Consider the following 17,722-nt stretch of genomic DNA (forward strand, 5'->3'; position numbering starts at 1 on the left):
TAGTCTGCAATACTGCATTCTAACCACAGGGAAGGAAGGAAGGAAGGAAGGAAGGAAGGAAGGAAGGAAGGAAGGGAGGGAGGGAGGGAGGGAGGGAGGGAGGGAGGGAGGGAGGGAGGGAGGGGGCATGGAGGGATGGGAGGGACGGAAGGAAGGAAGGAATGGCAATAATAACAGCACTTAGATTTATATAATGCTTTACAGTGCTTTAACAGCCCTCTCTAAGCGGTTTACAGAGTCAGCCTCTTGCCCCCAACAATCTGGGTCCTCATTTTACCCACTTTGGAAGGATAGAAGGCTTGAGTCAACCTTGAGCCTGGTGAGATTCGAATTGCCAAATTGCAGGCAGCCGGCAGTCAGCAGAAGTAGCCTGCAGTACTGCATTCTAACCATTGCACCACCCCGGCTCATTTAAAGTTATAAGTTCAAACATAAACGAATTAAGGAAAACTTGATCTGCCTGTCAGTTCAGAAAGTAGGCAGAACAATCAAAGTTTGGGAAAATCAAGTGCTGAGCAACCAATCCATATAATTGTTCAGAAAACTACGTAGGTCTGTGTGTCCAGGAAGTCATCAGGAGCTGAATTTGACCCAAAGGTATCAAGGTTAGAAAACAATGTCTAAAGGGAAGTGACAACTTACAAGGATGGTAGTCACCACTATGGTTCTGTTCTCAACTGAGGATGTATCGTTGGAAACAGTAAGATCGATTGCAGGCACAAATCGCTCATATTCATTCCAGTAACCAGCCTATAGTTAAAGAGAGGAAATAGGGAATTTGTGTTATTTATAGGTAGATAGGTACATAGATAGATAGGTAGATTAGAAGAATGATAGATGATAGATAGATAGATAGATAGATAGATAGATAGATAGATAGATAGATAGAGGAAATAAAAGGAAGGAAGGAAGGAAGGAAGGAAGGAAGGAAGGAAGGAAGGAAGGAAGGAAGGAAGGAAGGAAGGAAGGTAGATTGTCCTTGTTTGGTACCAGGTGATGTTTTGAGTTAGCCAAGGAACTGGCAGTTGTAGAATAGTTTGCGCCAACAGAAAAGGCCATTATAAGGAGGAAGAGGAGGAGAAGAAGAAGGAGGAAGAAAGAAAGAAAGAGAAAGAAAGAAAGAAAGAAAGGAAGGAAGGAAGGAAGGAAGGAAGGAAGGAAGGAAGGAAGGAAGGAAGGAAGACAGACAGACAGACAGACAGACAGACAGACAGAAAGACAGACAGACAGACAGACAGAAAGAAAGAAAGAAAGAAAGAAAGAAAGAAAGAAAGAAAGAAAGAAAGAAAGAGAAAGAAAGAAAGAATTGTGGCTTACCTTCCGTGGCCCACCAGGTCTCATTTCATACACATCAATCGTATAATTGGTTCTACGTCCGTAGGTGTCAAACTGGATATTTCCTGTCATTCCTTGAACCTGAACCTTGACAATGATAAAGTTGCAACATAACAAGATACAGAAAGCAGCAAAAAAATTGGCATCTGTGCATTGGTCAGTATGCAAGAACCACGGTTTTATAAAAAAATATTTTTTTTCCCCAGTCAATTCCATCAAAATCAAAGAGCGGGTGGGTTTATCCTTAAGCAAGTCACCAAGGGAATGCAAAGGACATTCTCTTTCAGCTAATTCTGCCAACTCTATTTGCTCCCCCTCCTCCTAAGGATGGGTGTTCTTCTCAGCTGGTGGGGGGGGGCATTTATGAAAGCCCTTAATAAGGAAATATGCCAGCCATCTTCATCGATATCTTTCCAAAGCCAAAATAGGACCTTCTCTTCTCTCTGGTGTTTCTACAGTGCCCGCTAAAGTGCATTTTGAATTTCAGTGCCTCCTCTGCAGTGCAGTTGATATTCTGCATTTTTTTTTTGGTATTCCTCTGTTATATATTTATTAATGCTACCTTATCGCTTCTATTGTCTTCTGGTTGGGATTTTTTTTTTATTTTTTGGAAGGGGAGGAGAAATAAACTTTTTAGTTTATTTATTTCTAAAATAAAGTTTTTAGAAACGTGTACTGGTTCGAGTAACTGCAAAATATAACCCAAAACATTGCATATTAGATAGATCAGTCAAACTAAAATGAATAAATAAGATAGATAAATGAAAAAACTAGAAGAGGAGGCAGGAAGTTCAGAATAAACCTGATCTTTCCTGACTTCCTTTCCAAAGACCTTTCCCACTTAACCAATACAGAGAAGCTGCCATAACTTTAAATCCTTACCATCTTCAATGCTCTCTCGATATCGATTCCTTGGCTCCAAGGCACGGCTGGGTTTGCTAAACAATCTCCAGCACTTCCTCTCCGAGATACATCTACCCGCTGCCTTCGGAGGTACCGGAACGCTTCCGCTATGACAAGGATCGCATCGTGGGTCAACGCGGATGTGTACTAAAAGAGATGTAAAAGAGTCAAGTAAGTGGAGTTCATCCTGTAAATGCTCCAAGTCTTTTTTTTCCCCTCCCTCCTTAAATAACGTTAAGTAATAGAGTTGTGGTGGCGCAGTGATTAGAATGCAATATTGCAGGCTAACTCTGCTCACTGTCAGGAGTTCGAACCTAACTGGCTCAAGGTTAACTCAGCCTTTCATCCTTCCGAGGTCGGTAAAATAAGGGGCAAGATGTCGAGACTGTAAACCACTTAGAGAGTGCTGTAAAGGATGGTGAAGTATATAAGTCTAAGTGCTATTGCTATTGCTAACTGCCCATTGCCAGGAGTTCGATCCTGACCGGCTCAAAGTTGACACAGCCTTCTATCCTTCCGAGGTCAGTAAAATGAGGACCGAGATTGTCAGGGTCAAGATGTTGACACTGCAAACTGCTTAGAGAGTGTGTAAAGCACAGTGAAGTGGTATATAAGTCTAAGTGCTATTGCTATTGCTAACTCTGCCCATTGCCAAGAGTTCAATCCTGACCGGCTCAAAGTTGACACAGCCTTCTATCCTTCCGAGGTCGGTAAAATGAGGACCCAGATTGTTGGAGGCAAGATGCTGACACTGTAAACCGCTTAGAGAGTGCTGTAAAGCATTGTGAAGTAGTATATAAGTTTATTGCTAATATCACAATGCCTGTGTCAGTCGTATAAGGTAGGCCAAAGTAAGAAACAAACACCATATAAGTCAGGACAATTTTCATTGGAACAGAATCTTGCAAGTCTAAAGGTGCTTTCTCCTTTCTTGGTCTTTGTGTGAACTAGGGAGGGGCATACCCAAGGCATTTCTCAAATAACAGCCCCTCTCACCCATTGATTGCCCTGGTTACAACTCTCCCTTCTGTTCTTCAAGGCCAGTCCCTATGCCCTCTAAAAGTAAAGGTAAAGGTTCTCCCGCACATGCGTGCTAGTAGTTTCTGGCTCTATGGGGCAGTGCTCATCTCCGTTTCAAAGCCGAAGAGCCAGTGCTGTCTGAAGACATCTCCGTGGTCATGTGGACAGCATGACTCAACGCCAAAGGTGCATGGAATGCTGTTCCCTTCCCACCAAAGGTGGTCCCTATTTTTCTACTTGCATTTTTTTACATCCTTTCGAACTGCTAGGTTGGCAGAAGCTGGGACAAGTAATGGGAGCTCACCCCATTACGCGGCACTAGGGATTCGAACCGCTGAACTGCCGACCTTCTGATTGACAAGCTCAGCATCTTAGCCACTGAGCCACCGCATCCCTCTATTCCTTCTACAGCTGTTTAATTTTAATTTTTTTTAATTAAAAAAATTCAGAAGACACTTAAGACCTTATGTGTAGTTTGTGTCTTTTCTCAGCTTTTAGCAAAAGGGTGCAGCTGCTTTAAGAGTCGCAGTAGTTTTAATGAGACAACTTAGTAAAAATATCCAGCTGTTTTAACCCATCCTAGGGAAGGTTTCCTGCTTGCCATCTTGGAGCTGAGAAGTGCTCCTTCTGAATCCTTTTTTAAGTGTGCACAGTAAGAAATTACATAATAATAACCCCTTCACATTCCCAGAGTTGTTAAGTATCATTCTGAAATTATTGCTGGAAAAAAAAGGAAAGACAAGATGGAAAAGAATTGTCGTGTCTTTCCAGCTTCTCATCTCCGCTACTTCAAAGCAAAGTGATACACAAGTGTACCAGAAGACAGATTAACCCTTGAGATGGGTAACAATATAAAATTCTATTTTTTTTAAAAAAAGGATTATTTACAAGAAACCCTAACAGACCACAAGAACAGTTTACAAAAAGCCATGGAATGCAAGAGCTGATGCAGCTTTCAATGTTATCCAAATTTACTCTTGAAAAGGAGGTGATACTTCAGAACCTTTAACATTTCTTTAGATTCCTAGTTGCTCTATCACAATAAAATTCAACAAATGCAAGATCACACCTGGAATACTGCATCCAGTTTTGGTCACCACCCTATAAAAAAGACATTGAGACTCTGGAAAGAGTGCAGAGAAGAGCAACCAATATGATTAGGGAACTGTAGGCTAAAACCAGGGTGAAATCCAGCAGGTTCTGACAGATTCTGGAGAACCGATAGTGGAAATTTTGAGTAGTTTGGAGAACCGGTAGTGGAAATTTTGAGTAGTTTGGAGAACCGGTAGCACAAATTTTAAGTAGTTCGGAAAACCGGCAAATGCCACCTCTGGCTGGCCCCAGAGTGGGGTGGGAATGGAGATTTGGCAATATCCTTCCCGCAGGAGTAGGGAGGGAATGGGCATTTTGCAGTATCCTTCCCCTGCCATGCTCACCAAGCCACGCCCACGGAACCAGTAGTAAAAAAAAAAAATGAATTTCACCACTGGCTAAAATATACGATGAACGGTTGCAGGAACTGGGCATGGCTAGTCTAGTGAAGAGAAGGACCAGGGGAGACATGATAGCAGTCTTCCAATATTTGAGAGGTGGCCACAGAGAGGAGGGGGTCAAGCTATTTTCCAAAGCACCCGAAGGCCAGACAAGGAATAATGGATGGAAACTGAACAAGGAGAGATTCAACCTGGAAATAAGGAGACATTTTCTGACAATGAGAGCAATCAACCAATGGAACAGGAGTTGCCTTCGGAAGTTGTGGGAGCTTCATCACTGGAAGCTTTCAGGAAGAGATTCGACTGCCATTTCTCAGAACTGGTGTAGGGTCTCCTGCTTGAGCAGAGGGTTGGACTACATGACCTACAAGATCCCTTCCAACTCTGTTAATCTGTAAATGTTAACACAAGCAATAATGTCTGACACCATTTTCTCTCTTGGTGGGGCATGGGGACGAATTGGTATAGCATCCTCTTTTTGTTTAAAAAAAAATGAATTAACCAACCCAGCTTGTCTGATTTTGAAATCCGAACAACTCTGAAGTATACCTCACTGGGCTACATTTTGTATGAACTGATATACGCCGTTAGCAATAAATCTTTTGGGTTTTTTTTTTAGCCTAAAATATCCTCACAGTATACTTCCACAGTTTTTTTCATGCTGCTCAAAATTACAGTTCTCATCGACTTTATAAATCAGATAAACCTTCCCACTCGTAGGAAGGTAAAAATCTATACATGGGCTTTTTCTTCTTTTTTTTCCCCAAAAAACACCAATGCATCATATTTACTTCAGATAAAATGATAGGAAGCATTCTGAAATTAGAAATTTGTCTCTTTTGCTCAACAAATGGTATTTTAGGGATCAGCATTCTGTAGCTGCACACTGGAATACTGAATCCAGTTTTGCTCGTCATGATGTAAAAAAGACATTGAGACTCTAGAAAGATTGCAGAGAAGAGCAACAAAGAGGATTAGGAGACTGGAGGGTAAAACATATGAAGAACGGTTGCAGGAACTGGGTATGTGTAGTTTAATGAAAAGGAGGACTAGGGGAGACATGATAGAAGTGTTCCAATATCTCAGGGGCTGCCCCAAAGAAGAGGGAGTCAAGCTATTCTCCAAAGCACCTGAGGGCAGGACAAGAAGCAATGGGTGGAAATTAATCAAGGAGAGAAGCAACTTAGAACTAAGGAGAAATTTCCTGACAGTGAGAACAATTAATCAGTGGAACAACTTGCCTCCAGAAGTTGTGGATGCTCCAACATTGGAAGTTTTTAAGAACAGACTGGACAACAATTTGTCTGAAACAGCATAGAGTTTCTGCCTGAACAGAGGGTTGGACTAGAAGATCTCCAAGATCCCTTCCAACTCTTGTTATTCTGTTAAATGAAACCAATCCTTAATTTTCAAGGTAGTCCTTGACGTACAACAGGTCCCTTAGGAATTGTTAGAAGTTACAAGGGACCTTCCAAAACTTACAATCTGGTTCCAAAGTTCTGATAGCGAGGCACATGCGAATGCGTGCGTGCATGCGCGCACTCACACACACGGTTATATGACCACATTTCAGGCACTTGGCACTCAGCCCACTTTTTAAGAACTTTTTTGGTCGGAAAAGATGCTGGCAGATCAGGGGTGGGTTCTAAAAATTTTTACTACCAGTTCTGTGGGCATGGCTTATTTTGTGGGTGTGGCTTGTTGGGGGGGGCGTGGCCAACTTTTTTTTTTTTTTACTTTTAAAAGCTTTTTTTCTACAACCTTAAGAGGTTGCAAAAAAAAATGCTTTTAAAAGCCTCTGACGATCAGGCAACTCAGCTGGGATCGCCAGAGGCTTTTAAAGGCATTTTTTTTTCTTACAACCTCTTCGGCTGAAGAGGTTGTAGAAAAAATGCTTTTAAAAGTCTCTGACGATCCCAGCTGAGCTGCGTGATCATCAGAGGCTTTTTTTTTTTTTTTTACTTTTAAAAGCATTTTTTCAGCCGAAGAGGTTGTAGAAAAAATGCTTTTAAAAGTTAAAAAAAAAAAAAAACCCGCTTCTGATGAGGTGGGTGGGGTAAGCGAGTGGCGACCGGGCCGGGGACCAGTTCAGGGGCATGACCAGCTGATGTTATTACCGGTTCTCTGAACTACTACAAATTTTTACTACTGGTTCTTGCGAACCAGTGCGAACTGGGAGCAACCCATCACTGTGGCAGATGCCTTCTACTGTTGAGCACACAAATCTTCCTAACAGTCCAGCCTAGAGACTGAGCTACAGATTGTCTGTCTGCTTAACCCAGAGATATTTTCCTTCCCCAATTTGCTTCATAACTTCCTATGCCTATATATATATATATATATATATATATATACCGTGTTTCCCCGAAAATAAGACCCTGTCTTATTTATTTATTTTTTTGAACCCCGAAATAAGCACTTTTGCCTTATTTTCGGGGAGGTCTTATTATTTTGGGAGGCATGGAGCAAGATGGGCCTCCCCTTGCTGTCTTACCTGATTTCCAGCCCTGCGTTTAAATATTTTCGGGGAGGGCTTATTTTCGGGGGGAGGCTTGTTTTAGTGCACGCGCTCAAAAGCCCGATTGGGCTTATTATCAGGGGATGTCTTATTTTTGGGAAAACAGGGTATTTGGTTTTAAACCAAAGTCGTTTCCTTGTTTTCAAAACCTGAAGATCATCACCTGTCAGAGAGTTCGCCGTAACATGCACCAAAGTTGAAACGTGTTGCTGGCTATTCTTGCACAAAGAAGTTCAACTGTTTGTTCTCCGATAGATGTCCAATTAAGCATTATATCAACCTGCAATTGTCTTTCTGCAACTGGCCACCCCCCCTCCCCAATTTTCCAATCAGGCTGCCTCAATTATCAGAAAAGCGTCCTGCCATCCCTTCCACATCACACCGAGCGACAAATCTAATTTTCTATTTTATTCGTATGCTGCTAACAAATCCACAAACATGTGAAGCCGTTGTGGGAACGAGAGAGTTGATGAAATATGGAATAAATTAAAACACCCAGGCTCTCATCTCTAGCCAATTTTATTTCCTAATCAAATTTACGTTTTTTTTTTGTTGCTCTGAAGGGTGGGCTTGTCACTTTAATAAACACTTGTTCATGTATTACAAATCCAAAGTGTTTCCCAACGTAAATAGTACCGTCCTCGATTCATGGCTACAATTCAGCCCAAAACTTCTGTTGCTTAAGCGAGAAATTTGTCCAGTGAGTTTTGTCCCATGTTATGATCTTTCTTGACACCGTTGTTAAGTGAATCACTTTGGTTATTAAGTTAGCCACAAGTGAATCTGGCTTCCCCACTGACTGTTGCTTTTTCAGAAGGTCGCAAAAGGGCATCACAATGACCCTGGGACACTACAACTGTCATAAATACAGTAGTGGCCAAAATTGTGGAAACCTTTTGGGAAAAGTGTCTTTTTGAGGTTTGATGGCTAATAACGCCACTTTTTTTGGGGGGGGGGGGAGTTTCAAGATAATCCTATTCCACTGCTGGAATGGCCTGGGAATAGCCCAGACCTTAACCCAATGGAAAATCTATGTGGCCAACTAAAGAAACTGGTTAGTCAGAAACGACCCAGCAATAAAACCCAGTTAATAGAAGCCATCATTCAATCTTGGTTTCACATTATAACAGCTGCAGAACTAAAAGACTTGGTTCACTCCATGGGAAGACGTTGTAAGGCCGTCATTCATGCTAAAGATTACCCAACTAAGTATTAACTGACATGGTGGTAATTTTTGTATATCTTGTTTTTTCTAGGGTGATCATTTTTGTATATCTCATTTTTTCTACGTGTTTCACTTTTCTTCTTTATACTGTAACTCCTATTCTAATAGCAAATCCTTCATAAAAGTTATTGCATTACATTCTTGATTAAATTATCTTTCCATTGATATATAATTTTATGGTACTACTCCATTAAAAAAAAGTGGTATTATTAGCTAGTTTTAGAAAATACAACTTTCCCAAAAACTGACTGTATGAGTCAGTTGCCAAACATTTTAATTTCGATCACATGAACATGGGGATGCTGCAATGGTCATAAGTGTGAAAAACCTTCATAAGTCACTTTTTTCAGTAACTTTGAATGGATATTAACTGAACTGTTGTAAGTTGAGGACTGCCTGTATTTAAAGAGGAAGACTTTCCCCAGAATTTATATGCGATACCATCTTTTTCTTCCTTTTCTCCCCTTTTTGGTGGCTATTTTTGTTCAGGGGTTGGTGATTGACTGCTGTCATTTATTATCTCTACCGTTTATTATTTCCTGTTGGACTGGTGGAAGGTTTTTAAATTGTTCTTTTTATTTTCTGAGTAAGCCGCTGGGAGTCATTTTCATTATGACGGGGCAAAGATATATTTAATAAGTCAATAAGGAAAGACAAAAGCTCTTTCCTAAATTAGCTCTAGTTAACGAGGATTAAGATAGGATTTGGAGCTCTTCTTTATGACAATGTGCAATCAACCTTGGTTCGTTATCAGCTCCGGCCCTACTTTCTTGCGCCTTCTGTAACTTCTTACAGTGTTGGATAGAGACCCAAAAGCACCAGGCTGAAGTCCACCTTGAGCCAGAGAAGCTCATGGGTGACTTAAGCCAGTCTAGGGGTCAGCAACCTTAAACGCTCAAAGAGACACAAAGTTCCTAACTGGAAACCCCGGTTCAATTCTGGAGCTGATCAGAAGTCCAGTTCCCCCATCATAGTCTCCTCCTAGCACGGCGTCCTTTTTCCTCTACCTGTCCTAACTGAAAGCCCTATCAATTGTGCAGCCGACTCGCAACAGGGAGCCACAGCAGAGGGATGAAAGAGCCACATGCGGCTCCAGAGCCCCAGGTTGCTGACTCCTGAGCCAGTCACTCAATCTCAGCCCAACCAACTTCGTAACGTTGTTTGTTACGGAGGAGAAAGAAGTAGAGGGTGACGTGTGTTCTAGTCTTGAACTCCTGAATAAAGGCAGGATACAAACAGAATCAAGAAAGAAGATGTAGAATATTATCAAACATGGACTCTATTTTACCAATGCTTGGGGAAAAAGGAGTGGAGATTAAGAATGTCAATTTGTATTGTTAAGCAAATTAAATACCCAGATAACACAATGTTTATTAAGCACTAAGAAATGTATTTAATAGAAAATTAATAAAAGAAATAAAAGAAATAAGCGAGGAAACGGAGAGTTCTGTCCACAGACAAAAAAACACACCAGAACACAAAGCGCACCATCCCCAGTTAAGCAGCTGATAAAATGTAAGAATTGCTCACTCGGTCTGGTCTAATGCATGTTGGATTTTACGCATCATTGCTTTTTCAGGTTACCGTTGTTATGAAGCTGCCTGCTGGCATCCCAGCTTGACAGATGTGGCCAGAGGGAAGATGTCATGCTGTTCTTCTTTATCAAGAAGAATAATTTGGATTTCTCTCATCCATTTGGCCTCCCTGACACTTGTGTTATTTTGTTTTGTCAAAACAAAGGTCAAACATCCATGTCTATGGAGATTCTCAGTCATCCATGGTTGGCCCAAAGGTGCATTTTTTCCAAAGGCAACTGGACAAGCTTTCTTTTCCTTGAAGATGTTTCGCTTGTCATCCCAGAAGCTTCTTCGGTTCTGAACTGAGGAAGCTTTTTGAATGAGAAGTGAAATGTTTTCAAGGAAAAACAAAGGAAGTCCAGTTGCCTTTGGAAAAAGCATCTTTGGGTCACCATCCATGGATGGATGGATGGATGGATGGATGGATGGATGGATGGATGGATAGATGGAAGGAGGGAGGGAGGGATTTATACCATATCTTCCTATGTTAGTGAACATATCAGCTCCCCAACTTCGTAAAGCAGTTAAAAATCAATCCACAGTTGTCTTCCTTTCTGTTGCTTTGGAAGAGAATTCCTAAACAAAGCTATCAGTCCATCAACTCCACCCTATTTTCTTCCAGCTGACCCATGAAGAATGCATCTTACAAGCTATCACTGGAGTAACTCATAGAATAGCAAAAAAATTCCTGCTCCATCAGTTCTTCCCCCTTCCTGCCCATGGCAACTCAAGAGCAGACCAGAAATGCTTTGTGAGTTGACAGTCTGATTCACTACATCACAATAGGTTTTGATTGACTCAAGTCATTGCAGTTGGTAAACCAAAGTTTAAGACTTATCAGAGGATATAGAACTAGAGAGGAGGAGTCTTGTCTTCAACTAGAACTAGATTAGTTGTTCAAAGCAAATAACAGTTTATCGCTCAACCCACAGCATCCATAGGTGAGCTAACATCAAACAAGACTCAACAAATCTATGCTTTCTGTAAATGGCGGTCCTTTCCTTTCCTACCTCTACCCCACCTCCTTTCCAATAGTCTGCAAACTTACCTTTAATGGAGAATTTTTAGCTTCAGGGAATTCCCTTTCATCAAGTCTCACCCAACGCTGCATAAATTGTTGGACCAATGGGTTGTCATTATTAATAATCTGAAATCCGGTTATGTTGGCCCCAGCCTGGACCACTCTCTCCACCGAGATGTCTGTAAAACCCTTGAAAGAGAACGGAAACATTTGAGGGGTTGATGTCAGCTTAGAAGCAGTCAAACACACAGTCCCTGACCTTGGGGAAAAAAAAAACACAGATTTAAATGGGCTGTTCATTTGCTGAGTCCAGTTGGTGGGTTCCCATTCTGATAAAATCATGTGGTAAGGAGGCATTTTGCTTTTGAAATGTGGTGTTGAAGAGAAGAATCTTGAGAGTCTCTTGGACTGAAAGGATATCCAATCAGTCGATCCTAAAGAAAATCAACCTTTGGAACAAGGGTGGGATTCTACCGGATTGGAACAGTTCGGGCGAACCGATAGCACCGACGATCAGCTGGGAGTGAACCAGTTTGCTCTCACTATCAGGTCAGCCTGCCCACCCACCCCTGTGCTTTACTTACCTTTATTTTCTCAGCTGATTGGCGCGGCAGAGCGGATTGCCGTGCCTCAGCTGTGTTAGTTGACATAGTGACGTTTTTTTTTGCTATCCCCAGCCTCCAGAGACTCCTAGGGGGTGGGGAAGGCTGTTTTCGCCCTCCCCAGATGCATAGAAAGGATCTGGCGCGGGGCGGGGTGCATAGAGTTATGGGTGTGGGCACGCACATGCACGAACCTCCCCTGCCCTCCTCCTGGTACGCGATGGCAAAAAGGTTAGCCATCACTGATCTAAATTCTCAAACTGCACAGACCCACAAAGTTTGTTAGGGTTTGGCACACACACACACACATAACAAGAAAGGCCTCTGAAAGTGTACTTAAATGTATCAGAATGCAAATTACATTAAAAAAAAAAGACATCAGTTGCAAGCTTTTAAATAAGTGGCCCATTATTATCACTTCTCTTCACAATCAGCTTTAGGTCTATGGCCAAAATTGGAGATGTGAGTTGTTTAAATAGGCAATTTGACTAGATAGAATTACGGATTAACTCTGACTTTTTATCACAAAAGTATAAAGTAACTAAGCTTTGTGCTGTATTTCCCAAGAGTCAGTTTTGTATTATGAAAAAGAGATTTGGATTATCAAACGGTATGATTAGAGAGCAAATACAAATGATACAGTTTGGTTTCAATGATTAAAATAAGAAAAGCCCCTTTCAATGTATTTACTAAGTATTTTGGAAATTGGTGCATGGCCTGGTTTAGAAGCCATGAACTGAAAAATCGTTTCTCACCGTGTACTTTGGATAGATTCTAATGGGAACTTCAGAATCTCTGTTTAAATGTTAGAGCTGCTTGTCATGTGTTAAATCTTCACATCTTCCTTTTTGGATTTAATTTTCAATGCTGGTTAGTAAAGCCCCAAATAACTCAGTTTTTTTTTTTAAAGGGCCAATTCTTATGTTATCACCTTTCTCTGGTGAACAACAGAGGTCCTGAACACTCCAGGTTGACCTTATTCAGTTTCTCATTCTATCACTTCTTGGGTTATGTTTTGTTTTTATTAGGATAGGATAGGATAGGATAGGATAGGATAGGATAGGATAGGATAGGATAGGATAGGATAGGATAGGATAGGATAGGATAGAATAGAATAGAATAGAATAGAATCTGGAATAGAATAGAAACTGGAATAAATAGAGAATAGAATAAGGAGAGGAGAGGAGAGGAGAGGAGAGGAGAGGAGAGGAGACGAGAGGAGACGAGAGGATAATGGAGAGGAGAGGAGAGGAATAGAAATAGGAATACGCATAGAGTAGAGTAGAGTAGAGTAGAGTAGAGTAGAGTAGAATAGAATAGAATAGAATAGAATAGAATAGAATAGAATAGAATAGAATAGAATAGAATAGAATAGAATAGAATAGAATTAGAGGAGAGGAGAGGAGAGGAGAAGAGTATAGTAAAAACAGAAGTAGAGCAGAGCAGAGCAGAACAGAAGTGTTTATTGTATGTCTCTATAAGCATTTTTTGCAAACAATGTCCCCTTATATTTCTAATTATTTTAACCACTATTTACTCTCTCTATGTTGCTTTCCCCCAATAAATATGCACATCAATATGTCTAATTTTGTTCTCATTTTGGGGTATGTACATGTGGGCATCTCTATGAAAAATTTGGAAACATATGATCATATCAAAGGATCAATGCCTTTTACTGTTTGTGAGATTTGGGGGGAAAAGCAAATTAGGCAGGTATATATTAAGAATAAGAATAACTGGATTTCTAATTTGGACATGTATATGTATAGAAAACTTACCAGGTTAGCAAGCATATAGTGGTAACTTCTGGAATTTTTACTGAGGGCTGCCACCTGCATAAAAGGAGAAGGAGAAAAAAGATGAAGTGCTTAGTAGAAATAAAACCCTTTTCCATTTCAAGGGAAAGATTTTTTTTTAAAAAAAAATGTTGATTTGGGATGTTTACACGGATTTGATTACTGAAGTTCACAAACTGGAAAATGCCCATAGCCAAGGAGAGTTTCCATGCATATTCCACGTTCAAATTAAGTCTTTTGTAAAGGAACACATCCAATGGTGAAAGTGTTCTTATTGTGACGGAGAGCTGGGATGCCACGATCTTCTTGAAATGCTTAGCCCTAAAGATAGTCCTCGGCTTACAACAATTCATTTTAGTGACCATTTTTCACACTTATGACCATTGCGGCATCCCCATGGTCATGTGATCAAAATTCAGGTGTTGGATGGACTCATATTTATGATGGTTGCAGTGTCCTTGGGGTCATGAGGTCATTGGCTTGTCAAAGGGACCCTTTTGGGACCCTCTGACAAGCCAAGTCAATGGGGGAGGCAGATTCACTTAACAACTGTGGCAAGAAAGGTCATAAGATGGGACAAAACACACTTAACACCACATAAACTAAATCAAATAGATGGTAAATATACAAGTATTTGTTGGAGGTGCAAGAAAGAGGTTGGAACATATAAACACATGTGGTGGGATTGTGACAGTGCACAAAAAATATGGGACATGGTGTTTAGAGAAATTAGAGCACTTTTGAATGTAAATTTAGATATGCCACCGAGAATTGCATTATTGTTGCTGGTGGAACAATGGGATATAAATGAAATAAAAAAAAAGAAATGATTGTAAATTTGATAATGGCAGCTAGATTAGTGATAGCTAAATACTGGGGACGAAATTGGGATATTCAAAGAAATGAATGGTAGAAGGAAATTTGGATATGGCAACAAATGATAAATTAACAACAGAAATTACATTTTAAAAAAGGATGATTAAAACAAACAATTATAATGAGATATGGGGGGAATCATTGTTGGTGGAAGGCAAAGGAATAAACCTACTCAAGAATATATGCTGTTTTGAGGGGATAAGGGCACAATTAGAATATATTGTATATTTTTTAGCTGTTATAGAAGAAGAAATATAAGGGGGGGGAAATGATCTCCGGGGGTGGGGGTGCACTGTATTATTTGTATTTTTTTCTTTTTTTTTTTTGTATTTAGATGTATATGTATATGTTCGTATTGTCTGCATTTCTTGTATTTAAAATAAATTTAAAAAAAAAAAAGAGGAAACCTATAACTTAATTTTGCAAGGTTTTCTGTCCATAACATGAACTTCTGCATTCATGGAAGGTAAAGTCTATATACCAAACAAGCTATTTTTCTGTTGTGCATCTAAGGACCACAATTCTTCTCACCAGGCTGCTGTGTGTACACAGGCTGAGAGCAACTTCACAAATGGATTGCCACTAATTTAAAACCAGGAATATTTTTGTTAGGGATTTTACCTGAAATTAATAGTAAAGGGAATGCATATTTAATTCTTCATGTATTAACTGCAGCTAGAATTGTATTTGCACAAAACTGGAAAAGTGAAGAGATCCCGACTGACGAGAATATGATTAGGAAAATATTAGAATGTGCAGAAATGAACAGATTAACGCTTGCAATTAAAGAGAAAGAACAAACTGAATATTATATGACCTGGGAATTATTTTATCGATGGTTAGAGAATAAAAATGGAAGTTAAAAACAAAAGAAAGAGGTTAGTGAAATGTAGAAAATGTGTTAAAACAGAGATGTAAACAATATGATTGTTATTATTATGACTATTAGGATTATTACATTTAATATTATTATGATATTCTTATCAGAATATATGTAAAGAGGGAAAAATGAGCATATTTATTATGCTCCATATTATTACTGTAAGGTCAGAGAAATATTATCAATGCAATGAATGCTGTTGTAAATTTTGATGGTTATTGTACAGAGATATTTGTATCCAGATGACGCACTGTTGAATGGAAGATGGAATGTTCATATTTTTTTAAAAAATAAACAACAACAACAAATGGATTGCCATTATTGGATGGCACTGACCCACAAGTTGTTGCATTGTACACTAATGGCCCACAAAATCATCTCAACATTTGTATTCATGCTTTCCCAGTGCAGGATATTGGATTATCAGGCAAACGTTAGAAGAATTTGCTTCAAATGCGTCTAGTATTGCTGGAGGCTGATAATATGAAACAGCACGAGGATGCGAGACGTGTGAGGTATCCATGGAGAAATTTCTATGAGTTGCTAAGGAATGAGACGTGTTGTTAAGAACTTTAAATACAACTGTTCACTTTTTCCTGAAATGTGGCCTCTGGCACACAGACGCTGTCATCTCAGCAATCAATCTTGGGTGATTTTTGACAAAAAAAGAAAAGTTAAACCATAAACTTTAGTGAGATAAAATATTGTACTGAATTTTGCTTTAACTCAGCCTTGCCGACTCTGTGGTTATCAGAGGTGCTGGATTAAATTTTCCCTGAGAGAGAGAGAGAGGTGTAGTGGTTAAGGCATCTCTCTCATCTCCTCTCTCTCTTTCTTCTCTCTTCTCCTGTCTCTTCTCTCTCTTTCTTCTTCTTCTTTTTTTTTTTTAATTTGATTTATATGCTGCCCTTCTCCGAAGACTCAGGGCGGCTTACAATGCGCTAAGCAATAGCCTTCATTCTTTTGTATATTTATACAAAGTCAGTTTATTGCCCCCACAAACTAGGTCCTCATTTCACCTACCTTAGAAAGGATGGAAGGTTGAGTCAACCTTGAGCCTTGGCGAGATTCGAACCTGCAGTAATTGCAGGCATCTGGTCTTAATAACCAGCTTAATAACAGGGTGGCTTAGACCACTGTACTACCAAGGCTCTCTCTTCTCCTCTCTCTTCTCCTCTCTCTTTCTTCTCCCTTCTCCTCTCTCTCTTCTTTTCTCTCTCTTCTCCTCTCTCTCTTTCTTCTCCCTCCCTTTCTCTTCTCTTCTCTTCTCTTCTCTTCTCTTCTCTTCTCTTCTCTTCTCTTCTCTTCTCTTCTCTTCTCTTTCCTCTCTCCTCTTTTCTCCCCCCGTCTCTCTTTAAATTTCAAATTAAAAAAAGGACAGCTGGGAGCAGGAAGTCGAACCAGAATGATGGAAATGGATGTCAGAAATCGGGTTCGGTTTGATAAATGGGAGAAAGAGCTTCTCAAAACCTGATTTTCAATCCGAGGGAGAAAATGCTCCCCCCCCTCACCCGAGCTTCTGCATCTCCAAAAATTATCCTTCATGTGTCATTCTCCTGCCGAGAGTAAGTGGGAGCAATTTCTTTCTTTCTTTCTTTCTTTTTTTTTGCAGCTGGTCTTTGAATGCTTGCTACCCACACACAGATTTGCAGCTTCCCCCTTCTTGCTTGCCCTAAAGTTCAGTCACTCCTGTGGGCGAATGGAAAGCAGGCCATTAATTACTTCTCTCTGGCCAGCCTGCCTTGGGGTGGGGGATGGGGGTGGGGAGAGATTTCTGGATCTGCAGCAGATATGAAAGTTGATGAGAAAAAGAGCAGCTCCGTTGGGCCAGAAGAATGCCCCCCCCCCAAAAAAAACCACCCAAAACTTTAGGGCAGGCAAACCTCAAGGTGGACTTGAAGGAACAGAAAAGATAGTCCTGTTGGGAGAAATATCCATCTGGTTCAGTTCCAAGCTGGGAGAAAGACACTGGAAACATGGAAGCTGATTGGAAAGATGGTTTAATAATGAAGCAGAACCACATGGGTTCTGGCGTAGCTGACCACATGGAGCTGAGAGTTAAGAGGCTTTTATACCTTCTCTTGGGCTTTGCACTTGAGCTTCCTGTTCCTGTGCAAGAACGTATATTCTATTGGTTGTTGTAGGGGTTATGTAGTGACTAAGACGCTGAGCTTGTTGATCGAAAGGTTGGCGGTTCAGAGGTTCGAATCCCTAGTGCCGCGTAACGGGGTGAGCTCCCGTTACTTGTCCCAGCTTCTGCCAACCTAGCAGTTCGAAAGCACGTAAAAAAGGCAAGTAGAAAAATAGTGGTGGGAAGGTAACAGCGCTCCGGGCGCCTTTGGCATTGAGTCATGCCGGTGACATGACCACGGAGACGTCTTCGGACAGTGCTGGCTCTTCGGCTTTGAAACGGAGATGAGCACTGCCCCACAGAGTCGAGGGCTTATTTTAGCGCATGCTCTCAAAAGCCCGATTG

At 40.6% G+C, this 17,722-nt stretch overlaps 1 protein-coding gene across 1 annotated transcript in view; it reads right to left on the reverse strand.

Moving 5' to 3' along the window:
* The window catches only part of GRIA3 (glutamate ionotropic receptor AMPA type subunit 3), a 160,391-nt gene that overhangs the window by 61,395 nt on the left and 81,274 nt on the right, over positions 1 to 17,722 (reverse strand). The window contains exons 4-8 of the mRNA XM_070952128.1: positions 13,473 to 13,526; positions 11,120 to 11,281; positions 2,218 to 2,385; positions 1,318 to 1,422; positions 643 to 750 (exon numbers count right to left, since the gene is read on the reverse strand). Coding sequence (XP_070808229.1) covers positions 643 to 750; positions 1,318 to 1,422; positions 2,218 to 2,385; positions 11,120 to 11,281; positions 13,473 to 13,526 — 597 coding nt within the window. The remainder of the gene's footprint in view (positions 1 to 642; positions 751 to 1,317; positions 1,423 to 2,217; positions 2,386 to 11,119; positions 11,282 to 13,472; positions 13,527 to 17,722) is intronic.

Source organism: Pituophis catenifer, unplaced genomic scaffold, assembly GCF_029215685.1.
Source record: "Pituophis catenifer annectens isolate HBS135680 unplaced genomic scaffold, rPitCat1.0.hap2 SCAF_11, whole genome shotgun sequence".
Taxonomy (NCBI): Eukaryota; Metazoa; Chordata; class Lepidosauria; order Squamata; family Colubridae; genus Pituophis; species Pituophis catenifer.